The sequence below is a fragment of the Dryobates pubescens genome, chromosome 16 (genome assembly GCF_014839835.1).
Source record: "Dryobates pubescens isolate bDryPub1 chromosome 16, bDryPub1.pri, whole genome shotgun sequence".
Lineage (NCBI taxonomy): Eukaryota > Metazoa > Chordata > Aves > Piciformes > Picidae > Dryobates > Dryobates pubescens.
The window spans coordinates 22,198,674-22,218,904 of NC_071627.1; the positions used below are offsets into that span (position 1 = coordinate 22,198,674).

A 20,231-nucleotide genomic window follows, 5' to 3' on the forward strand; every position below is an offset into this window, starting at 1 on the left:
TGTAAGCACTGACCTGTCCTCCCCTGGCATTGCCTGCCTGCTGGGAGGGGACATGGGGCCTTCCTCCCCACCACAGCAGGCCAGGCATCCCTCCTCACCCACACTGGCTGCAATGGGCTGCCTGCAGCAGGGCAGCAAGGAGCTGTGTGCTGCTTGTGGGCCTGGCTGGGGGGGTTTGTACCTCAGGACAAGGGATGCAGCTGCCTCCTGCAGCAGCACATTGATCAGGTGCCTTCAGTGGGATGCTGCACTAAGCAGGGCAGTGTAGTAGAGCTGTTGGGAAATAGCACTTCCAAACTGATTCAAACCCTTCTCTTTGTGTGACATGTGAATTTGGAGATACCACACCACCAAAGGAGATTTCTAACTCAGTTGTTCTGTGTAAAATGCTGCAAGGAAGCTCAGCTGTATAACAGAGTGAGTTTTATGATGTTTATTACAAGCTGGAGGGCACCTGGCTTGGGTATGCTGACTGAGTGGAAAAATACCTGCAGGTCACCAGTTTGGAGTTATGCCTGCATGGGAGACTCCTTCAGTGCTACCAGCCTGGCTGCTGGCTGTGCTGTCTCCAGCCCTGAGGCTGGAGAAGCAGCAAAAGCTGTGTCACATCTGACTCCCTGGTGTGTGGCTCCTGGGGGAACATCATCAACTGCCGTGACCTACAGCAACTTGCTTGGAACTCTTCAGATTTATGGTCTTGGGGAGAACCAAGTGACAGAAGTATGAAGATGGAGAAGGTTTAAGGTAGCAGAAAAGGCGAGGGCTTACTTTGTCAGACTGAATGTTTGAAATCCTTCCTGTGTTCACTGTCTTCCTTGCCTGGACAACTGCTTTTTAACTCTTGCAAGCAGAGGAATCAGCCAAAGCCCCAGTGATGGTTATCAGCAAGCTTTTTAAGGAGCAGACAAACTGCATAAGCAGGAGGCAGAGCCATGCTGATCTAAATCAATAAATAGCCTTTGGAGAACTGCACTTTTTTTGAAGCACATTAATAAACATCCTTGAAGGTTTGTGAGCTAAAAGCAAAGAATGAAGAGGTCACAAAAATAGTTGGAGCTGTTCTGGTGCATTTGGACTCTATCAAAGTGCTAATGACTCTTTAAAATCAGCCATAATATTTAGTGGGTGCATGTTGGCATCCCTATCAGTCGCCTGCTTGAGTTGATCTGAGTGCTTCTGCAGCACTGATTAGCCGATAACGATATATCAAAGCTCTTTTCATGCTTCTCTGGAGTCTTCTTGTCTGCAGTTTCCCAAAACATTAGATTTTCAGGTTTGTCCTTCTCTAAAAAATACCCAAAAACCCCCAGGCTTTGGAGACTTAAAAGGAAACATGAGCAAATAAAAGCCACGGTCTGGCTAACAGAGAAAAATAGCATCTCTCTGTGTTGCAGAGGATTTCAGCCCATTTTCTGTCGCTCAGGATTCCTAAACATTGTTTGCTGTTGTTTTGTGAGTAATAAGGGGAAGGCATTAAGACCTAATAACATCAGGAGGCTGCATTTTGTGCCGTTACTCAAGCAGTGAGCACTGCACATATCCTGTTTTGCTACAGGACACAGGCTGAGATTCTCTGTAGGTTTGAATTCTTGCAGTAGCTGGGATGGAGATAAGCAAATTCCTTTTGCTCCACATCCCTCTTCTGCTGGCTGTATTATATTCTGTAACTATGCATCTTGAGTTGGTTCAAGTAGGATGTATAGCTGATATAGTAGGATGTAGCTGACTGGATCCTAATTATGTGCTTGATATATCTTGATAGACTTCAGCCCCTCCATCAGCCTGGGCAGCCCCAGACAAAACTCAGTACATGCTGGCCTTTTCCATGTTTGTTAACAATTTCAGGAGGCCCTTCTCTTGGTTTGCTCTGCAGAGTTTTAAAAGGGAGCTGTCTGGTAATGTGCCTCATTTGATCCAAGGTTTTAAGGGCTAGGGAGCAAAGAAGTCCCAGGGCCCACAAAGAGCTTCCTGAGGCACAAAGCAGCATGCATAACCTGGGGAAGGAGGGGGCAGAGCATCTCTCAACTTCATGCTGCCCTGGGGGCACACGTGGCCTCTTGCAGACTGTGCTGATGCCTCAAATAGATGGCAAGAACTCCCTGTTCTGCCACTGCCCCTTCACCTGCTGGTTTCAGAGCACAGCTCTTTGCTGGCTAAGCAGCCCTTGTAATTGCTGATCCGTGTGGTGATGGCCAGTCTGCCGTGCTCAGGTGTGCCTGCTCCTCCTGGCTTTTGGCTCCACAGTCAGGGCTACTGGAAATAAAAGATCAGGGTTCTTACCATAGTGATGACTATTTGCTAAAGCTGCACTGTGTAGAGAGTCTGGTGATACCCATTTCTGCCATGAATAGCCTCAGAAAAGTCCTTTCCCTTTGTGAAAAGCCAAGATGACATTTCCTTTAGTACCCTTAATTTAGATGCATTGTTTTGGTCTCTGCCTAGCCCTTCCTTCTGATACTGGTTGATATCACTCCCAACACTGTTACCTTTATATTCATGTATGTGACTAGGACTTGCCTGCAACGTAGGTGGCAGTTCAGACTGTGCTCTGCTGCAGACTTCTCTGCAGTACAGGTAGAAGTCCAGTTGGCCTTTTTTTTAATCTTTGAAAGATTCTTTTTTCTTCTTTTCAAGACCATCACACAATGGGCACGATATTATTTCCCTTCCTGGCCTCCAGAAATACTGATTGTAGGAAAGCCTTTATCATTTTCATTTGGATGTGATAATTCTAAAAGCCTTTTTGAATTCCAGCATAAGTGTGTTTGAGTTGGTTGTACTGACTTGTGAATTAAATTGGCTGCTGCTGGATCTGTGCTTTTCCTACCCAATTTGTGGCCAGGTTCTACACAGACATTGAGGCAAGACTTAACACAAGGTTATGCTGGGGGCTTTGTCACCCTGCCCATATGCATACCTGTATCCACAGTAAGAAAAATAATCTCCTTTTTAAGTGTTTCTAGTTGAAATATTAGTGAAGGCTAGCAACAACAAAGAAGCTTTGAGTATTTGGGCAGGGGCTGGCTGGAAAGCAGCCCTGAGGAGAGAGACTTGGGGGTGCTGGGGGAGGAGAAGCTCAACAGGAGCTCTCAGTGTGCACTTGCAGCCCGGAAAGCCAACCAGATCCTGGGCTGCAGCAAGAGAAGTGTGGCCAGCAGGTCAAGGGAGGTGACTCTCCCCCTCTACTCAGCTCTGGTGAGACCCCACCTGGAGTACTGCCTCCAGTTCTGGAGCCCCTATTACAAGAGGGATCTGGAGGTGCTGGAAGGTGTCCAGAGAAGGGCCACGAGGAGGAGCAGAGGGCTGGAGCACCTCTCCTATGAGGACAGACTGAAGGAGTTGGGGCTGTTCAGTCTGGAAAAGAGAAGGCTCTGAGGTGACCTAATTGTGGCCTTCCAGTATCTGAAGGGGGCTACAAGAAGGCTGGGGAGGGACTTCTCAGGATCTCAGGTAGTGATAGGACTAGGGGGAATGGAATGAAGCTGGAGGTGGGGAGATTCAGGCTGGATGTGAGGAGGAAGTTCTCCCCCATGAGAGTGGTGAAGCCCTGGAATGGGTTGTCCAGGGAGGTGGTTGAGGCCCCATCCCTGGAGGTGTTTAAGCCCAGGCTGGATGAGGCTCTGGCCAGCCTGATCTAGTGTGAGGTGTCCCTGCCCATGGCAGGGGGGTTGGAACTAGATGATCCTTGTGGTCCCTTCCAACCCTGACTGATACCATGATGCTATTTATCACAGTATCACACTACAACTAAGGTTGGAAGAGACCCCAAGGATCATCGAGTCCAACCTGTCTCGACAGACCTCACGACTAGACCATGGCACCAAGTGCCACGTCCAATCTCCCCTTGAACTCCTATTATTTATTAATCTTTATTATTTTTTTAGTTTCCCATATTGCAGTCAGCACAGAACTCTAGCAGTTTGTTCTGCTGGCTTCATGGACAAACAAAAATAAAAGGCACTATCTCAAGCTGATGTTGAAGTAGTTTTCATTGTGTACAGTAGCATTGTTTGCTGATGAGCTCTGTGCCTTGTGTGTCCTTCCAGGCACGTGTTCCACAAAGCCTGCGTGGATCCATGGCTTAGTGAGCACTGCACGTGTCCAATGTGCAAACTGAACATTTTGAAGGCACTGGGGATTGTGGTAAGTTGCACTGCTGTCAGCTCTTTGTCCCACACCTACAACCCAGAACAGGAAGAGTAATTGTAAGGGAGAAAAGGGGAGGGATGTTCCAGTACCCTTACTCAGAAAGTGTTTAGTTGGGTTTGGGGTTTTTTTTACCAATTTCAGTGCTGCTGATAAAGCTCATTTGGGTTTGCTATCCATTTCCCTGGTTGCTCATTGAGGATATATTGTTACAAGCTGCACCAGGGGAGGCTCAGACTGCATGTTAGGAAGAAATTCTTCATAGAGTGATTTGCCATTGGAATGTGCTGCCCAGGGAGATGGTGGAGTCACCATCACTGGAGGTGTTTAAGAGGAGACTTGATGGGGTGCTTGATGCCATGGGTTAGTTGATTAGATGGTATTGGATGATGGGTTGGACATGATGATCTTGAAAGTCTCTTCCAACCTGGTCTGGTCTGGTCTGGTCTATTCTATTCTATTCGCATTTATAACAATCTCTTCTCTCCTGCAAGTCTACCAGGTTGTCCAGAATCTTCCCTTTTGTCAGTTTCTGTCAACACAACCCTTCTGTGTTAAATTGACTCTTCTTGTGCTCTCCCATAAACACGCTTCCCTTTGTTTAATGTTTGTACACATCAAAAACCATGCCCTAGCTGAGGCCAGTGAGGTTTTTTCCTCAAGCAGATCAGGGCTTATAGGATGATCTCTGGGGACTGCTTTTATTCACAAAGGGGATAGAGGTGAAGAACCTCAATGAGGTTCTTTGCATGAGTGAAAAGCAGGAGCGATGCTGTTTTCAGAAGCAGCAAGGAAGGAGAGGAATATATGAAGATCCTGTCTAAAGCAGCCAGTGAGGATAGTCAGGTCTCCATTTTCAGCTGTGTCAGTTGCAAATTTGCACATTTGCTAAGAAGCAATTGTGGCTGTGTTGTGGGGAGCTTTTATTTGCAATTAGTAGGATATCTGGATGGTGGCATAGTAGCATTGCAGTAGTAGCATATCTTTTAGAGGAGGATGCAGTGGAATTTGATGCATGGCATCACTGCTCATAGTGGTAAGCTATGCATGCATAGGCTATGACAGAAGCATGTTTGAGTCCCTTTTTCAATCTTAATCCTATTTTCTGCTGCTTCCTCCACCTCTCTAAGGTGGGCTGTAGGAGCCACTTGTTTCTCTCCCATGTGGCCTGAGGACAGCCAGGGTGGCTGAGCAAAGCTTGTATGAAGTTCACTCAAGTTCTAGGTTTGCTCCTTGTAGAACATTCACCACTGTGATGTGAAATTGCCCTCTTTGCCCCCCCAGCCCAACGTGCCCTGTACAGATAACGTAGCCTTTGACATGGAAAGGCTGACCAGGGGCCAGCCAGCCAGCAGGCGCTCGGCACTCGGCGACTTCGCCACCGACAGCTCCCTCAGCCTGGAGCCCCTGCGCACCTCCGGGATGTCACAGCTGCCCCAGGACGGAGAGCTGACGCCAAGGTCAGGGGAGATCAACATTGCTGTCACAAGTAAGTTTGCTTTGGCTTCCAGTTCCGTTCTGTGGTTTCTCTGGTATGTGGCACTTGCTCTGCTCTAGCTCTGTGCTGCAGGGCTGTGGTAAAAGATCTCTCTGCGAGGGACAAAGGTGACCTCAGTGTCTCTGCAAGAGGCGCACGCTCCCTGTTGGAATGGGTGACTCTTGGGTGTGACTGTGCCAGCACCTCCCTTGTTAATGGTATAGCCATTTAGTTCTGCCTGCAAAGAACACTGGATGAACTAAAATGGCAGCAATATCACCCTCTTGAATTTGGTGACCATGGAGAAACCATGACTGGATGTTAGGAAAAAGTTCTTTACAATGAGGGTGGTTGAGCCCAGAGATGTGGTTGAGGCCTCATCCCTGGGCATATTCAAGGTGAGGCTCAAGAGGGCTCTGAGTGACCTGATCTAGGTGAGGATGTCCCTGCTCACTGCACAGGGGGTTGGATTAGATGACCTATGGAGGTCCCTTCCAACCTGGGTGATTCTGTGATGCTGTGATTTACCTTTTCAGAATACTTCACATGCAATAATGTATACAAATATTTTAGCTGATGACTATTTCTGCAGACATGTTTGTCCCCTGGGAACATCACTGCTGGGATTCTGACACTTCTAAGCAGATGGGTTTTCTTACAAAAATTGTGAACTCAGAGAAGTGTTTGATGAGCCACATTTGAGTACTGTCCAAGTGTTTTATGATGTCAGAAAACTGCTCCTGCTGCACTGTTTGCAAGCTCTCATCCATAAGAGCAACATGAGAAATTTCCACTCGCTGGCTTTTACCTAGGGTTATGCTACAGTGAATACAATATGTGTGGAACTGCATCATTTTTCCATGTGCTGTACAGTCTCAAATCGATGCATGAATGGTTGTTTTTCTGGCTGAACTGCAAAAACAGAGTCCATGCAGCACAACAGACTTTACTTTCTCCTTGTGTTTTGCTTATGTGCATCTGTGATCTAGATTTTGGCAGTAGTGACACTTTGCCACTGATGTATGTAGCTGTAATTGATGCAGCCCCTTAGAGCATTTCTTTAGCTGCTGTAGCAAAGTAAATGTCTTACTTAAAAAAAAAACCAAACTCATTTTATGAAACACATAGTCCATATCCAAAAAAAATGGTGTTGAGAAGGAAAAATCCACACACAAAATCTAGGTTCTTTACCAAGCCAGTAAGCCACTTTGTCCTGGCAGTGTTCGACACCTGATTCATCTTGCATTCAGCTCTGTTGAGCAGGGAGCAGACCTGTTGGTGTGCTGCTTTCCCTGTCCTGGGTGGGAAAGCTCTCCAGTTTAACTGAGGTTTTTCACTAGTTGCTTCTACTGAAGGTATTTTCACTGTCCCCAACTGTAGTGCTGCTCTTGCACAGATGGGCTGACAGGGTAAAACAAGAAACAATCAGCAGGGTAAAACAAGAAACAATCAGCAGGGTAAACCAAGAAATAATCAGCAACAGTTCTTTCTGACAATGTTGATAAAACAAAGCTTTAGAAAAGGCTGTTCCAATGTTTAGTCTTTCTGGATGACACATGCATTCTTTGCTGCATGACAGTTACACCAAAAGCTATATTCAACCAAAGTGTTTGTGTTCCAAACTGTTACTGTGTGCCAAACTGATCTTGAGAGGGGAGAACTTGGAATAGTGAACATTCTTTTATAGCCTTCTTGATACTACTCTTTGTGGGTTTTTTCATGTCTCTATATGTACACTGATGGTGAAATGATTTTTCCATGCTGTGTTCCTGTTGTGAAACGGAAAACTCTGCTTGTGTTTTACTGCTGAACAAAGCTGTCCTGGTTTTGGGGTTGTTTTTAAAGTAGCACTGTAGCATTTATGAGGGAGAGAGGGAGGATGGGAGGGAGGGAGGGGGTGAAGACACAAGCTAAGTGTGAAAGCATTGAGTGTGCCAAACATGTGAAGAGTCTCATCTCAGCATATCTAAACCAACCCTGACAAATCTTCTTGCTGACTTGGGGGTGGACAGAGTTTTCATTACATTTTCCCTTGTTCCTGCATTTCACTTTACATTAAGTAATTCTCCTTTATCACTAACCTTTGGGCTCAGCCAGGAAATATTGTTGTGCCATGCTTGTTTTCCACACCTCTCTCCGCTTCTTCTTTGCTAGCCTTCTCCAGTCAGTAACTCTGTGGCTAACCTCCTTCTGCTTCACCTCCTGGTGCCAGTCATGGCTTAGAAGCCTCTTGCCTTCCGCCAGTGGTGTTTGAGGGAAATATTGGCATCGCTTTGACATAAGCCTTCTCCCACGAGTGATTTCCTCCCTTTCCTTTGTCAACAGAAGAATGGTTTATTATTGCCAGTTTTGGCCTCCTCAGTGCCCTTACACTCTGCTACATGATCATCAAAGCCACAGCTAGCTTGAATGCTAATGAGTAAGTAAATGTTAGATGTTTCTATCTGTTTCTGGTGGGTGTGTGTCTTGGACAATATTGGGAACAACTATCAAGGGACTAGAGACTGGGGAAATGCAGTTTTCAAGTGATCTGGTTCCTTTTCTGCCCTTCTACATGTGTCTCTGTTATGAGTAGGTTCCAGGGTAGCATCTAAAGCCCCTCTTACTTTAGCTGGATTGTCTGAAGAAATCTCCATATCAAATGGAGACAAAGAATGGAGAAAAGAGAGAATATTTGTACTAATTCCTTGATCACTAGTCTAGGTAAACATTAGATTTCTGCCATGTTCAAATCCCCACCTTCCAAATTCACCTGACAGAGCCAAAGATTACTACCATCAGTTGCTTTTTGACAGTTTTCACCTCAATTTTGCAGTCAGACTTCATACTAAAAAGGGGAGGAGGGGGGAATCTGTATTCCTAGCTGGCACACTTTCAGCTAAGAGAAAAGGTGTTTGAATGGAAAACCATTTTTTTGCTCTTGGGAGAGGGAGAGATGAAGACAGTGAACACACTACTGCTTCTCCTTTCAAGTGAAGAGAGCAGCCCAGTCTTCTCACCTCTTATTCCAGTATGCTTAAGAATTGCAGTCAAAGGAGTGCCTGAAGACTTCTCTGCCTTTTTAATGCACCCCCAGTGCCTCCCTGCAGACAGGCTGGACAAGAAATGATAAGCACACAACTTGCAGGCTTTTTTTTTGTAGCCCTATGTGTGGGCACACACAAATCTGTTCTGCAGATACATTACCTGGGTACATCCAGCTATTTTCACTTAGGTGTATGGAGCAGCTGGGCTCATGATATCTGTTTAATCATCATTTATTCATGTGAGGAGGGAGAGTGTCAAAACCTTTATCTGCACATCTTGACGCAGCTAAGCTGCCATTGATGTGTTGATCTCCTACTGAAAGTGGGGTGAGATTCAAAGGCAGCAGCCTGTGGAAATGAAGCTTTATAAACATGGTTTTCCTTTTTCTATTTTTTTCTTGTGACAAAGAGGTGCCTTTCTTACTTCTGTTGCTGTCTGGAAAGCATAAGGTGTCCTCCTCAATAAGATGGGAACATGTCTAATATAGTCCTCAGTGTAAAATTTTGGACAGTCTCAAGCTAATCTTGAGGGGACCATAATAAGTTCTTAGAGGTTTTTGCTCATCAGGGATCTTTGATTACTATTAAATTGCCAGTCTTCCTTTCCTCCTCCTTTCAGATGCTAATCCCACAGGGCTTAATGAAGAGAAAGGGTTTGTATTTCAAATAGCCCTATCAAGTCTCCTGATTTTAAATCTTTTTTTCCACCTGTCAAAATCTTGACATTGCAGCTGTCAGCTAGCAGCTTGCTAACATAGCTGTAGCTGAACATTGTTTCTCTGCACTCAGAAATTAGCTTGGGAAAGCAGGGAGCCAGAGAAGTTGTGAAACAGGAGTGTCTGCAGTTCTGGGCATTTCCACATCATTAGGAAGAAGACAAAGGAACTGTATCCCATGAAATATCATCCAGATGTGGGCACTGATAGCAGATGCATTTCTGCCTTCCCTTGCAACTCTTCTTTTTGTTGTCTTTTGAGATCTGGGTCTATTTTTACTGGAAAGACAAGCAAGCTTCTTCACATTGGCAGAGAGTTGGGGCCTCCAGCAAAGTGTTTTCACAGTGATGTTCCCTTAGTAGCAACAAAGGGTGTGCTGATGTGAGGAGAGCTGCTTTCCCCAGGGACAGAAATGAAACTGCAGGCATACACTTGCTGTATGCTTTGAGGCAGACATAAGGAAATTGGCAAGTGCAGAAACCAGAGCTGTCAAAAATCACTTATTTGGGCTAGTGAGGCACCTAGCTGTAGCCTTTAACCTCCAGGACTTTTAGACTGAATCCTTTGGGATCTAAGCAGCCTGCACAAGTGCTGCTAGGTTTGCCTCAGACAGTATAAAATGTGTGTGCATGACACTGGTGCTTGGGTTTATAGTTTTGTTGACACCTCATGTTCCCCACTGCCACACAAAGCATTTCCTGGGTTGAGTGTCATTCCAAATAACACAGCAGGTCCCTCTCACTGTGGTGTCTGCTCAGTACCTGCTTTTTATGCAGTTCTCCATGTGAAAAGCAGTAGTAGCATGGCCTGTATTTGTTATTGTAGTGTTTAATCAGGAAGCAGAAAACAACAGCAGCAAGAAAGAGGCCACATAATACACTGATGCAAGTAAAAGGTGCAAAATACTCTGCATTGAAACTCACCTAAAACCAGGTCTTGATCTTTTTGTTTCTCTGTCATTTGTGCATCTGAAATCTGTTTATTTAAGGCTGTAGTTCTGGAGTCATGTGGATATACTAACTGTATATACCAACTGTGTATGTGCCTTGTGTATATCCATGTGCACATGTCCACTTTTAAATAAGCCTGAGAAAAGTAAACATTGCCTAGGTGATAAGAAAATAAGGAACCAGCTGCTTTTCTCTTGGTCTCAGGCCATGGATGCACTACTGCTATCAAATTGTTCAGGTAGTGGTTATAAGGAACAAAACAAAAAAAGAGCACATTTTGCTTTGCTTCACAGAGAACGGTCAGAAATTGCTCTATAACTGTGCATTAAAGTCCAGAAAGCCCAGATGTTGAGCAGCACCACTTAGAGAGAGTTTTCAGGTGGAGTTTCTTTACAAGTCTAGCAAAGTCCTCCAACCTCTGGCTGTCCTGTCTCTTCTGTTGGTCCTGTAAGAGCGGTGTAAGGAGTAGAACCTCCTTATCAGAGGGCTGGAGCACCTCTCCTATGAGGACAGACTGAAAGAGTTGGGGCAGTTCAGTCTGGAGAAGAGAAGGCTCTGAGGTGACCTAATTGTGGCCTTCCAGTATCTGAAGGGGGCTACAAGAAGGCTGGGGAGGGACTGCTCAGGATGTCAGGCAGTGATAGGACTAGGGGGAATGGAATGAAGCTGGAGGTGGGGAGATTCAGGCTGGACGTGAGGAGGAAGTTCTTCCCCATGCCCTGGAATGGGTTGTCCAGGGAGGTGGTTGAGGCCCCATCCCTGGAGGTGTTTAAGCCCAGGCTGGACAAGGCTCTGGCCAGCCTGATCTAGTGTGGCAGGGGGGTTGGAACTAGATGATCCTTGTGGTCCCTTCCAACCCTGATCCAACCCTGACTGATACTATGATACTATGATACTCTGGCCTTGTATATAGTTAGTCATTTCTCTTGGCAGGATTGTTTGTTTGCTTGCTTGCTTTGTTTTTGGTGCTGTCAGTATTAACTTACATATTTTTCTCTCCTTTTTTTCCCCCCCCCTCTTTCTCTCGTGCCCCTCCAGAGCAGAATGGTATTGAAGAAGCGCTTCCCGGCCGATCGCCTCGGAGAGAGACACCTATTTTTATGCATCATTTATCGATCATGCAGCACAAGCAATTATTTAGTACATTCTATTTTTTCATAAAATTTGCTGATGCCAAAGCTTTGTATTAAGGAAAAAAGTGAAGAAATAATAATAAAATTTAAAAAAAAAAAAAACCAAACCCAAGCACCAAACCCACCCCAACTTTAATTATGAAACCTTACTCTGTGAGCATTTTTCTTGGATCTCGAATGCTGCGTCCAGTTCCGGTGTCCCTACCGTAAGAGGGACTCAGATCTGTTGGAACAAGTCCAGAGGAGGGCCACAAAGATGATAGAGGGGCTGGAACACCTCTGCTATGAGGATAGGCTAAGGGAACTGGGATCGTTCAGCCTAGAGAAGAGAAGACTCCAGGGGGACCTTATAACTGCCTTCCAGGACCTGAAGGGAACCTACAGGAAGGCTGGAGTGGGATTGTGGGCAAGAGTGTCCGCTGACAGGACAAGGGGAAATGGATTTAAATTGAAGCAGCATAGGTTTAGATTAGATCTTAGGAAGAATTCTTCACTATGAGGGTGGCAAGACTCTGGAATGGATTGTCCAGAGAGGCTGTGGATTCTCCCTCCCTGGAGGTGCTCAAGGCCAGCTTGGATGGGGCCTTGAGTAGCCTGGGCTAGTTGGGAGGCATCCCTGCCTCTGGCAGGGAGGTTGGATTAGATGCTTTCTGAGGTCTCTTCCAGCCAAAGCCATTCTATGATTTGATGAGTTTGTGTTAGTACTTAAGTGTTACAGCCTTTTGTGACTGTTATAAGGCTCTTTGTTTCTTTTGAACGTTTTTTGTCCTGGCAGATCTGTGTTCTTCTTTCATTTTGGGGCTCACACACTAACAAGTGGAAATCTCGCTCGGTGCCGTTCTTATGGTGCCAGCCCGCACTGGAATGAGAACAGGAGCATTGTTACCCACTGCTCCAGACCAGCTTGGCAGGGAAAAGAGCTGGGCCAAGCATTCTGGTATAGAACAGTCTTACCTTGAGTCCAGCTGAGAACTGATTTGAAGTAAGAAGATTTTCTCCATTGCTCCTCCTGTAACACTCCTGTGTTGCATGGGGAGGACTGCAGTCTGGTTTTCACCTTCAGGTTGGGCATTGCTGAAGCTTTCAGCGCTGTTCTCTTGACAAACAAATTGTAAACCTTTGCTGTCTTTTGCTTTCATTCCACCCTTCTTTCTGGTAGAAGTGAAGTTACTCTAAACCACTTGTCCTTCCTAATACTGAGTGAAAATGTGGTGGTTTCCTCCACTATCATCCCCAGAGCGTCCTTTTGTATTATTGACAGGAGTTTGTTCAAATTCAGCTCATGGAAGATGGATGATGGCCTTTGCTGTAATGTAGAGCTCAACACAAACGTGTCCCTTCTTGCCATGGCTTTTTCACCAGTGAGGAGGCAGCGGGAAAACATCTCCTCGCTGTCCTCACTCGGGCTGTTCCACACAGGTTTACTTATGCAAGCAGTGTGTGAGTAATTTCACAGCAGGCAGTTAAAACATGCAGATCTGATGGGCAGCCAAAAGTGCTGATGCTTGGGTTAATGAGATGAGTAGATGAAGGTAACAAATCACTAAGGAAAACATAATGGAGAGAGGGTAAAACCTATTCTGCCTTAGGTTGGGTTTTGTTGCTCTTGTATCACGAGGCAGACGACGGAAGCTTAATGTTTGCTAATTTAATTAAATGGACAGAGAAGCAATTTTTACTGTGGGATTAATTTTTTTTATGTACTGGGAAACAGAGGATTTAATTTCATTTTGTTTGTTTTTATGTATAGGCACTTTCAGAACTTAGGAACCCAGCCAGAGCCTACATTAAAATAGTTTCTTAATTCTTATCTGTCTGGCAGCCTTCAGCTGAGAGAGCAGCTTTTGTAATGAGGAATGAAGTGCATGATGGCTTCAGTGCATTTAATAGAATTATTTTTCACTGTGTCCTTGTGAAATTTTGAAAGAAACACAAAAACAATCAATAAAGCAGTAAGTGTGTTTTGAAAGACTGGAAAACCCCATTGGACTTACCAAGAGAAAGAAAAAAACCCCAAACAGACTGCATCTGAGGACTGACTCCTGGTAAAATCGTGTTGGTCACTGTGCCTTGCAGCCAAAACCAGAGGAATGTGGCTAGAGCTTGGTTCCAGGGACAAGCTGTGAAACAAAAGGGTGACTTTCTTTTTTTGCCCATCCCTCAACAGCAGGGATGGGCAAAAACCTGAAATCCTTAAGTGCTTTGAATGCTGTGGGGAGGGATGTGCAGGGACAGCCTGAGCAGTGTGGTGACCCAGATCTGAAAGACACCACAGACAGTTTAGTTCATGTTTCTCCTACAGAACAGCAGCAGGAAGAGAAGTTGACTGATATGGGGAAGAAAATGGTTGGCATTTTCCTCCCTAAATGATTTAAATAACCCAGGAGCAACCTTTTTAATCTTTCTTTTGAGCCTCTACCAATCGTCTCAACAAAGTGCTTATGGCAATACAGCCAATATCTGCTGGTTTAATTACAGGTCAGGCTAGCAATTTAAGTGTGTACACTCATAGAGTGCACTGGGTTGGAAGGGACCTTTAAAGGTCATCTATTCAAACCCCCTTCAACAGGGGGCTGGACTAGATGATCTCTCGGGGTCCCTTCCAGCCCCTGACATGATTCTGTGAGTAGTCAGGGACACCTTTAACCAGATCAAGTTGCTCAGAGCCCCATCAAGCCTGACCTTGAGTGAAAGTTACCCTGCTGATGAAATGTGTTCAAAGATGGATTCTGCAACATCCCAAACCCTCATTTTCCCCCTCTCATCCCTTCCCCTCTTGTCCCTTCCCCTCCTTTTTTGCTGTTGGATAGAAAAGAAGGAAATTCAGCAAGTGTTTGTTGCCTGCCATGCTTTTATATACTCACACATGAAAGATGAGTAACGTTACTCCTGTATGCATAATCCCAGCAGTGAAAGAAGAGCTGGTGTCTTTCCCCAGACACTGCACAGATGGCAGGACTGGGCTGAGGGAAGGCTGTCGCAGGGTGTAGTTCAAGAGGGAGCAGCAGGGCCTTGTTCAACAGCTGGCTTTGAGGAAAGGATAGCATAAGAAATAATCCTGCTCCCTCGTTCTTAACTAAGGCACTGTCTGAAACAGATTGTCTGAGGCAGAGACTGCTCTAACTGGAGTCCCACATTCAGCCAGGTGCCAGAGGAGCTGTGGAGAGGCTGCAGTTTGTGGTACAGGGTGGCCCTGGCTGATGACTGAGGGCATTAAAATACTTTTGGATGGAAGGAGAGCTCCAGGTGAATACTGCTGGTGCACCTGCAATGCTATGACAACGCTGTGTCTCTTGAGTTTTTGCCTTTGGTGTTGTGCCTAGCTCTGTGGTATCCTGTGGTAGGTGTAAAGATCAATTCCAGGGTAGCATGTTTAGTTGCAGACTCAAACCAAATTATCTGAAAAGTATTTTGTGAGTATGTAATAAAGAATAGTGGCAAAGAGCACAGAAGGATCCACTTTCATGTGTTCAAACTAAATGTAGACTTCCCAATTGTTTTCTGTACCAAAGAGAGAAATCTTGATCTTCCTCAGTAGGTGCAAAAGAGGAGGAACAGAGTCATAAACTGGATTTGGAGCTGTGGATGTTTCTGCTCATCCTTAAAATACATTGATTCAGTATGTTTATCAACAGGACCAATGCCACCTTTTCAAACCAACACCAGCCATTTTCTGCGTTAAGATGAGCATAGCTGGGTCACTGTGCCCTGCTGACTCTGGGTTTTGAGCCAGAAATTGTGGGCAGTGATGCCAACCTGCTTATTAGAGCACCTGAAGATAGAGTGTTGAAAAGCACTGAGCACCAGCTGGGTTTTTCAGCACTGGGTGGGCTGTGCTGGAGAGGAGAGAGACATTTAGGGAGAGAATGAATGATGTGGCCCAAAAGTGGTGTGAGAGCCAAGAGATTGGTATCTGCATGGAAACATGCAGCCTCCCTGGAGGTGGGTGGCTTACATTGCTTTTGCCAAGAGGCAAGAAGACATCAGAGTGAAGAATTTCAGAGGTGTTGGATGTGCAGTGCTTTTTTGACGGATTAACTCTTAAAGTTTGTTGCCAGATGACCTGTCTGCCCCTCGATTAAACTTCTCTCCTGGCTCTGCCGGACTGGAACTCTGGCTGCACACAGAGGAAATGACAGCCTGGGCTGTCTGCTTCCTAAGCCCATGTTTGAGTTTTGTGTGATCAAAACAATAACAGCACCAAGCTTTTAGAGTCCCCTTTGTTTGGTTTCAGCATCAGCTGTTCAGTTTGTAACATTTCAGGGGGTGAAGGAACAGGAGATGAAACTTCAATATCCATGGACACAGTCTCAAGCTGTGCCAGGGGAGGCTTAGGCTGGATGTTAGGAAGTTCTTCACAGAGAGAGTTATTGGCCATTGGAATGTGCTGCCCAGGGAGGTGGTGGAGTCGCCATCACTGGAGGTGTTTAGGAAGAGACTGGATGGGGTGCTTGGTGCCGTGGTTTAGTTGATTAGATGGTGTTGGATGATAGGTTGAACTTGATGATCTCAAAGGTCTCTTCCAACCTGATCTATTCTACTCTACTCTACTCTACTCTACTCTACTCTACTCTACTCTACTCTACTCTACTCTACTCTACTCTACTCTACTCTACTCTACTCTACTCTACTCTACTCTACACTGTACTGTTCCAGCTGCAAGCTGAGGCTTGGTCCTGACCCATATCGCATTGAAAAAGAGTCTTGGAATCAATTTTGTCTGATAAAATTTTAAAGTAGGTTCAAGGGGGTTTTTTGTCTGAAGACATACTGTAATCATCTGAAGGGTATAGTTGCAAGTTTGTTCCCTCAAAAACTCAACCTTTTCAAATGTATTTGTAAGCATGACCCGGGTTTAGAAAGCTGTAAACTCAGGAGGTGGTTTGGGTGTACAAAGCAGGTGTTCATCATCCACTACCAACTGCTTCTGCAAAGTATATTGCTACAGAGTACACTTCCAAATACCTGGATGTGTGCTCCTGGCACCATGAGCAGCTCACTGCTTTGCAATGTAACTGCTAACTTCACTCCTTCCAATTAACTACAAGACCAAAAACCTTTTGCTTATGAGAACTTCCCCTTCTCGGTGCACGTGGTTGAGTGAGTGTGCAGTTAGGAAGCTGGCGGCAGATACGTTGCCCAGCTTCAGTGTTCTGCAGCTCTGAACAAGGGTTTGACCCAGGCACATGACTGCTGTGCAGCTCAAGCTGCTGCAGATCAGGATGGCAGCTTGCTGAAGAGGAGTTTGCGTGGAGCCCATCTGCAGTGTCCCTGGCTCTTCAGCCGTCGCTCTTCTGGGGCCTCTGCTTTGAATCGTGCAGAAGTCATCTTCACATCTGCTCTTTCAACAACTCCACACATGTGTTTCTCACTCCAGCTTTTTCTTTTTAATTCTGATAAGGACTTCCTGGGTTTTTCCTTTCCTTTTCTTTTGGGGGAGTGGGGGAAAAGAAAAGATGTTTTGGACAGTAGCAAATCCCTCTTCCCTCAGTAACATCTTCCCTTATATCTGTGGTAAGATTTTATTTATGAAGGGCATGGACTGGACTTGAAACCTGGCAAAGAAAGAAGAATTGAAGCACCTATGTTCTGCCAGGGCTAAAACTGCAATCCCCTGAGCAGCTTGCTTCACTGATGCCTGAAACTGAAGGCACTTTGGTTTGCTGAGTGCCTTGTTGATGAACTTGGAAACTTTTCAGTTGCCTCCAGTTTGGCTCAGTTGACTGCCTGGCATACTGTAATGTAAGGAGCCTTGCTCCAAGCTAATGCCCCCTGGGATTGAGAAACCAAGTAATGAAAATGTTTTGGCCGAGGGCCTCATCTGATAGATGCTTCAGAGAGAACCATTTGTACAGCAGTAGGGCAGGGCACCTTGCAAAACATCTGTGGCTTTGGAGAGCCATGGGGATGCCAGGTCTCCAAGGGAAAAAATGAACTTCCATTCCCCAACAGCTGCTCTATCAACACTATCTAAACAACCTCTTGCTGCTTGTTTCAGAGATCACCACTGTTGGAGGAGGGGGTTAGGTCTCCTTTGATTCTGTGTAAGGAGATCTGTTGATGGTGACTGGGTGGACGGAGTTTGCTGAGCTCTGGAGGAGGGCAGGCTCTCGGTGGCATTGGTCAGACCATCCTCGGTGATCTCTCGGTTCCTTTCAGTCCCATGCTGGAGTGCTCTGTGCTGGTGCATGGCACAGGGACCGGGACACTTACCAAGAGTTTCTGGAGAAAGCACTTGGCTGCTTCACAGGGCTGTAAATCAACAGCAAGCCCCAAGTGCGAAACTCCAGCCTGCCCCAGCCTTGCTCAGACTTGACCTGTTTTATCTGCAGGAACCATTTGAGGTGGGATTGTTCATGCATATGGAAAGCAGTTGCTTTGAGCTGGCAGGGGAGCAGAGCAAGGGAGGTGAACTGTTTCGTGCAGCTGTTCCTGGTGTCTGTTGAAGGGTGGCTGGTTTTGCCAGGCGTGCTGTGCTTGCGGTTGGCACCCATGTAACGAGGATGTTTCACTCAGGTCTTGCACTGTTCACACCTGTTCCTAACGAGGTTTTGTTCTACCTCTTGCAGGCAGTCACTTCTTCCATCGTAACTCTCTGTCCCCTCGAAGCCTGGTCTACGAGAGCGAGTTCTCGACCATCGAGCCTGCCCTGGACATGTATGATGAGAACAAGACCTGAAAGGAATCCATGCTCCTTCCTGGCCCTTTTCCCGTTTTTTTCATTTCTCATTCCTATTGTTGTGTACTCTTTCCATGGATCTCCTTTGTCTGAAGAAGAGCTGCTTTTTCCAGAACACGAACCCGCCTTCTCGACTGCAAAGACGAAGGACCAGCCGTGGTGGTTTCTGAGGGTGGCATCTTTGAGCTGACAAAGAGCTGCAGGCAAGCCAGGGTTGTCTGATGGGAATGGTTGAGCGACAGCACAGGGAGCTGTGTCGGTCCAGCCATGGCGGTGCAGAAGAGAGGCTTCACGGTGGTCCTAAGAGGTTGCGTGGTGCTGCAAACCCTGACACAGGCGTCTGCTGTTCCCATTTTTCAGTTGTCCAGATGGTTGGGCAGATGTCAGAGAGGGAAGCTGTTGTAGGGGAGATGGCCAGTGACTGGTAAAAGCAGTCGTCAGTCTCGGTCAATCCATAACCTTACTGTGAAGTAGCCCCTTCTGGAAGGGACCTTGAGAAGCGCGTTGAGTTTCCTACAACCCACGGAACCCCGGGCAACAGTGAGCCAGTCTGACCTTCAGGCTGCAGAGTGGACCTGTGTTTGCAGAAAGGTTTCAAGGAACTTGATGCTTTGGGTTTTGTTTATTGTTTTTTTTCTCCAACCTGATTGAAGCAGGAGGAAAATGGCCTACACAGAACAGACTTTTTGGTCCTTCCGTGTGCTCAAGTCAAGTGAGTCTCTTTCTGTAGAGAGGAAATTCACAGAACCAGCACTTGATCTACCTGAAAACCTGACTCTTTGAAATATGCAGGAATCTAATGAGCTGAATTTCTCACTTAACTTTTTTGTTGGGTTTGTTTGGTTGTTGGTTTGGTTTGTTGGGGTCTTTTTTTTTGAGGGGGAGGGGGGGGGGGTGTTAAAAAAATCCACAGAATTTTTCACTGAGGTTTTTTAAACAGCCAGCATGTTGGCATTACACAGAGAAGAAAAGAGGTAAGCTTCTTATCCCCTTCTCCCATTGAGATCTGCAACAGTTAAATGAGAGACACGTTCTCCAAGCTGTGCTCTTTCCCCCTGACATCAAGAATGGGAATGCAAAAGAAAGAAGAAGAAAGGAAAGCAGCAACAGCTTTGACACACTGCAGGGGAAAAAAACACCCATTTTTACCAGCGTGTGACAAAAGTGGTGGGGAAATGAAAATTGTTTGCAAGCTTCTGAAAGAGTAATGCAGAAAGGGAGAGGGAGAGAGGAACCTCTGGAGTTACCCACCCACAGTGTCCCTCAGATGAGCAGATGTGGAGGAGCGAGGGCTTGTGCCCCACCTTTTCCTACCGGACAATGCGTAGCTGTTTAATGAATGTTTGGCTGTTTCTCCATGGCAGTCTAAGTTACTGTAGGTGTAGAAATGCATCTGTGTCCTTGTAAATGTGAAACAAAGCTTCACCCTCTGCATAGGAATCTTGAGAAATCAGTTAAGCCCAAAAAGAAAGGTAAGACATAACCCTGCCAACGCTTTAATTTCATCCGCTTCTGCTACGAGCAGGGGAATTTCCCCTCCTTTATTATGTTTTCTTTTTTACTGTGTAGCAGTCTGCTTGACATATATCCTTACCTGAAGTGTGGTTTAGCTGTGTCTTGAACACGGATGTTTAAGAGAAAAAGAAGAACCCAGCTCTGCATAATGAGGAAATGATCCTCTCTGTGGAGCCTGCTTTGACTTTTGTTGCTGTGTGTCAGCTTTATTTAATCTGATAATTCAGGAGTGGGTGGTGTGAAGTGCAGGGAGGATTTTCTCGTAATTCCCACATTTATATTTACCAAATGCACTTCTGTTATCATTCAGATCACTCTAGAAAGACACTTAAAGCCCAGACTACTTAAGAGCACAATTTTCACACCCACATTCTCCTGCAAAGCAGAAAGGAAGGTTGCGGAAAATGCCAGCCGGTGGCTTGAGAGGCAGCAGGTCGTGGCCAGCATCCTTCCTCTGTGCAAAGAAGGGGCAGCTCCTGACAGCACCAGCGAGCCTGGGCAGGGCTCCCAAGCCCAGCCTGGCTCAGCTGCACTCAGGTCAGTGCAGGGCTCTGGGGGATGGCAGAAGAGCTGATTGAGCAACCCCTGT

The 20,231-nt window shown here is 46.0% G+C and overlaps 1 protein-coding gene across 2 annotated transcripts in view; it reads left to right on the top strand.

The window, feature by feature from the left end:
* RNF130 (ring finger protein 130) overlaps positions 1-11,544 on the top strand; it is a 49,772-nt gene extending 38,228 nt beyond the window's left edge. The window contains exons 6-9 of one of the 2 annotated variants that reach the window (XM_054168722.1): positions 4,047-4,143; positions 5,431-5,635; positions 7,949-8,042; positions 11,354-11,544. In XM_054168722.1, the coding sequence (XP_054024697.1) occupies positions 4,047-4,143; positions 5,431-5,635; positions 7,949-8,042; positions 11,354-11,369 (412 nt within the window). In that variant the 3' untranslated portion in view covers positions 11,370-11,544. The other variant, XM_054168723.1, reaches the window with a different exon arrangement.
* The last annotated feature ends 8,687 nt before the right edge of the window (positions 11,545-20,231 follow it).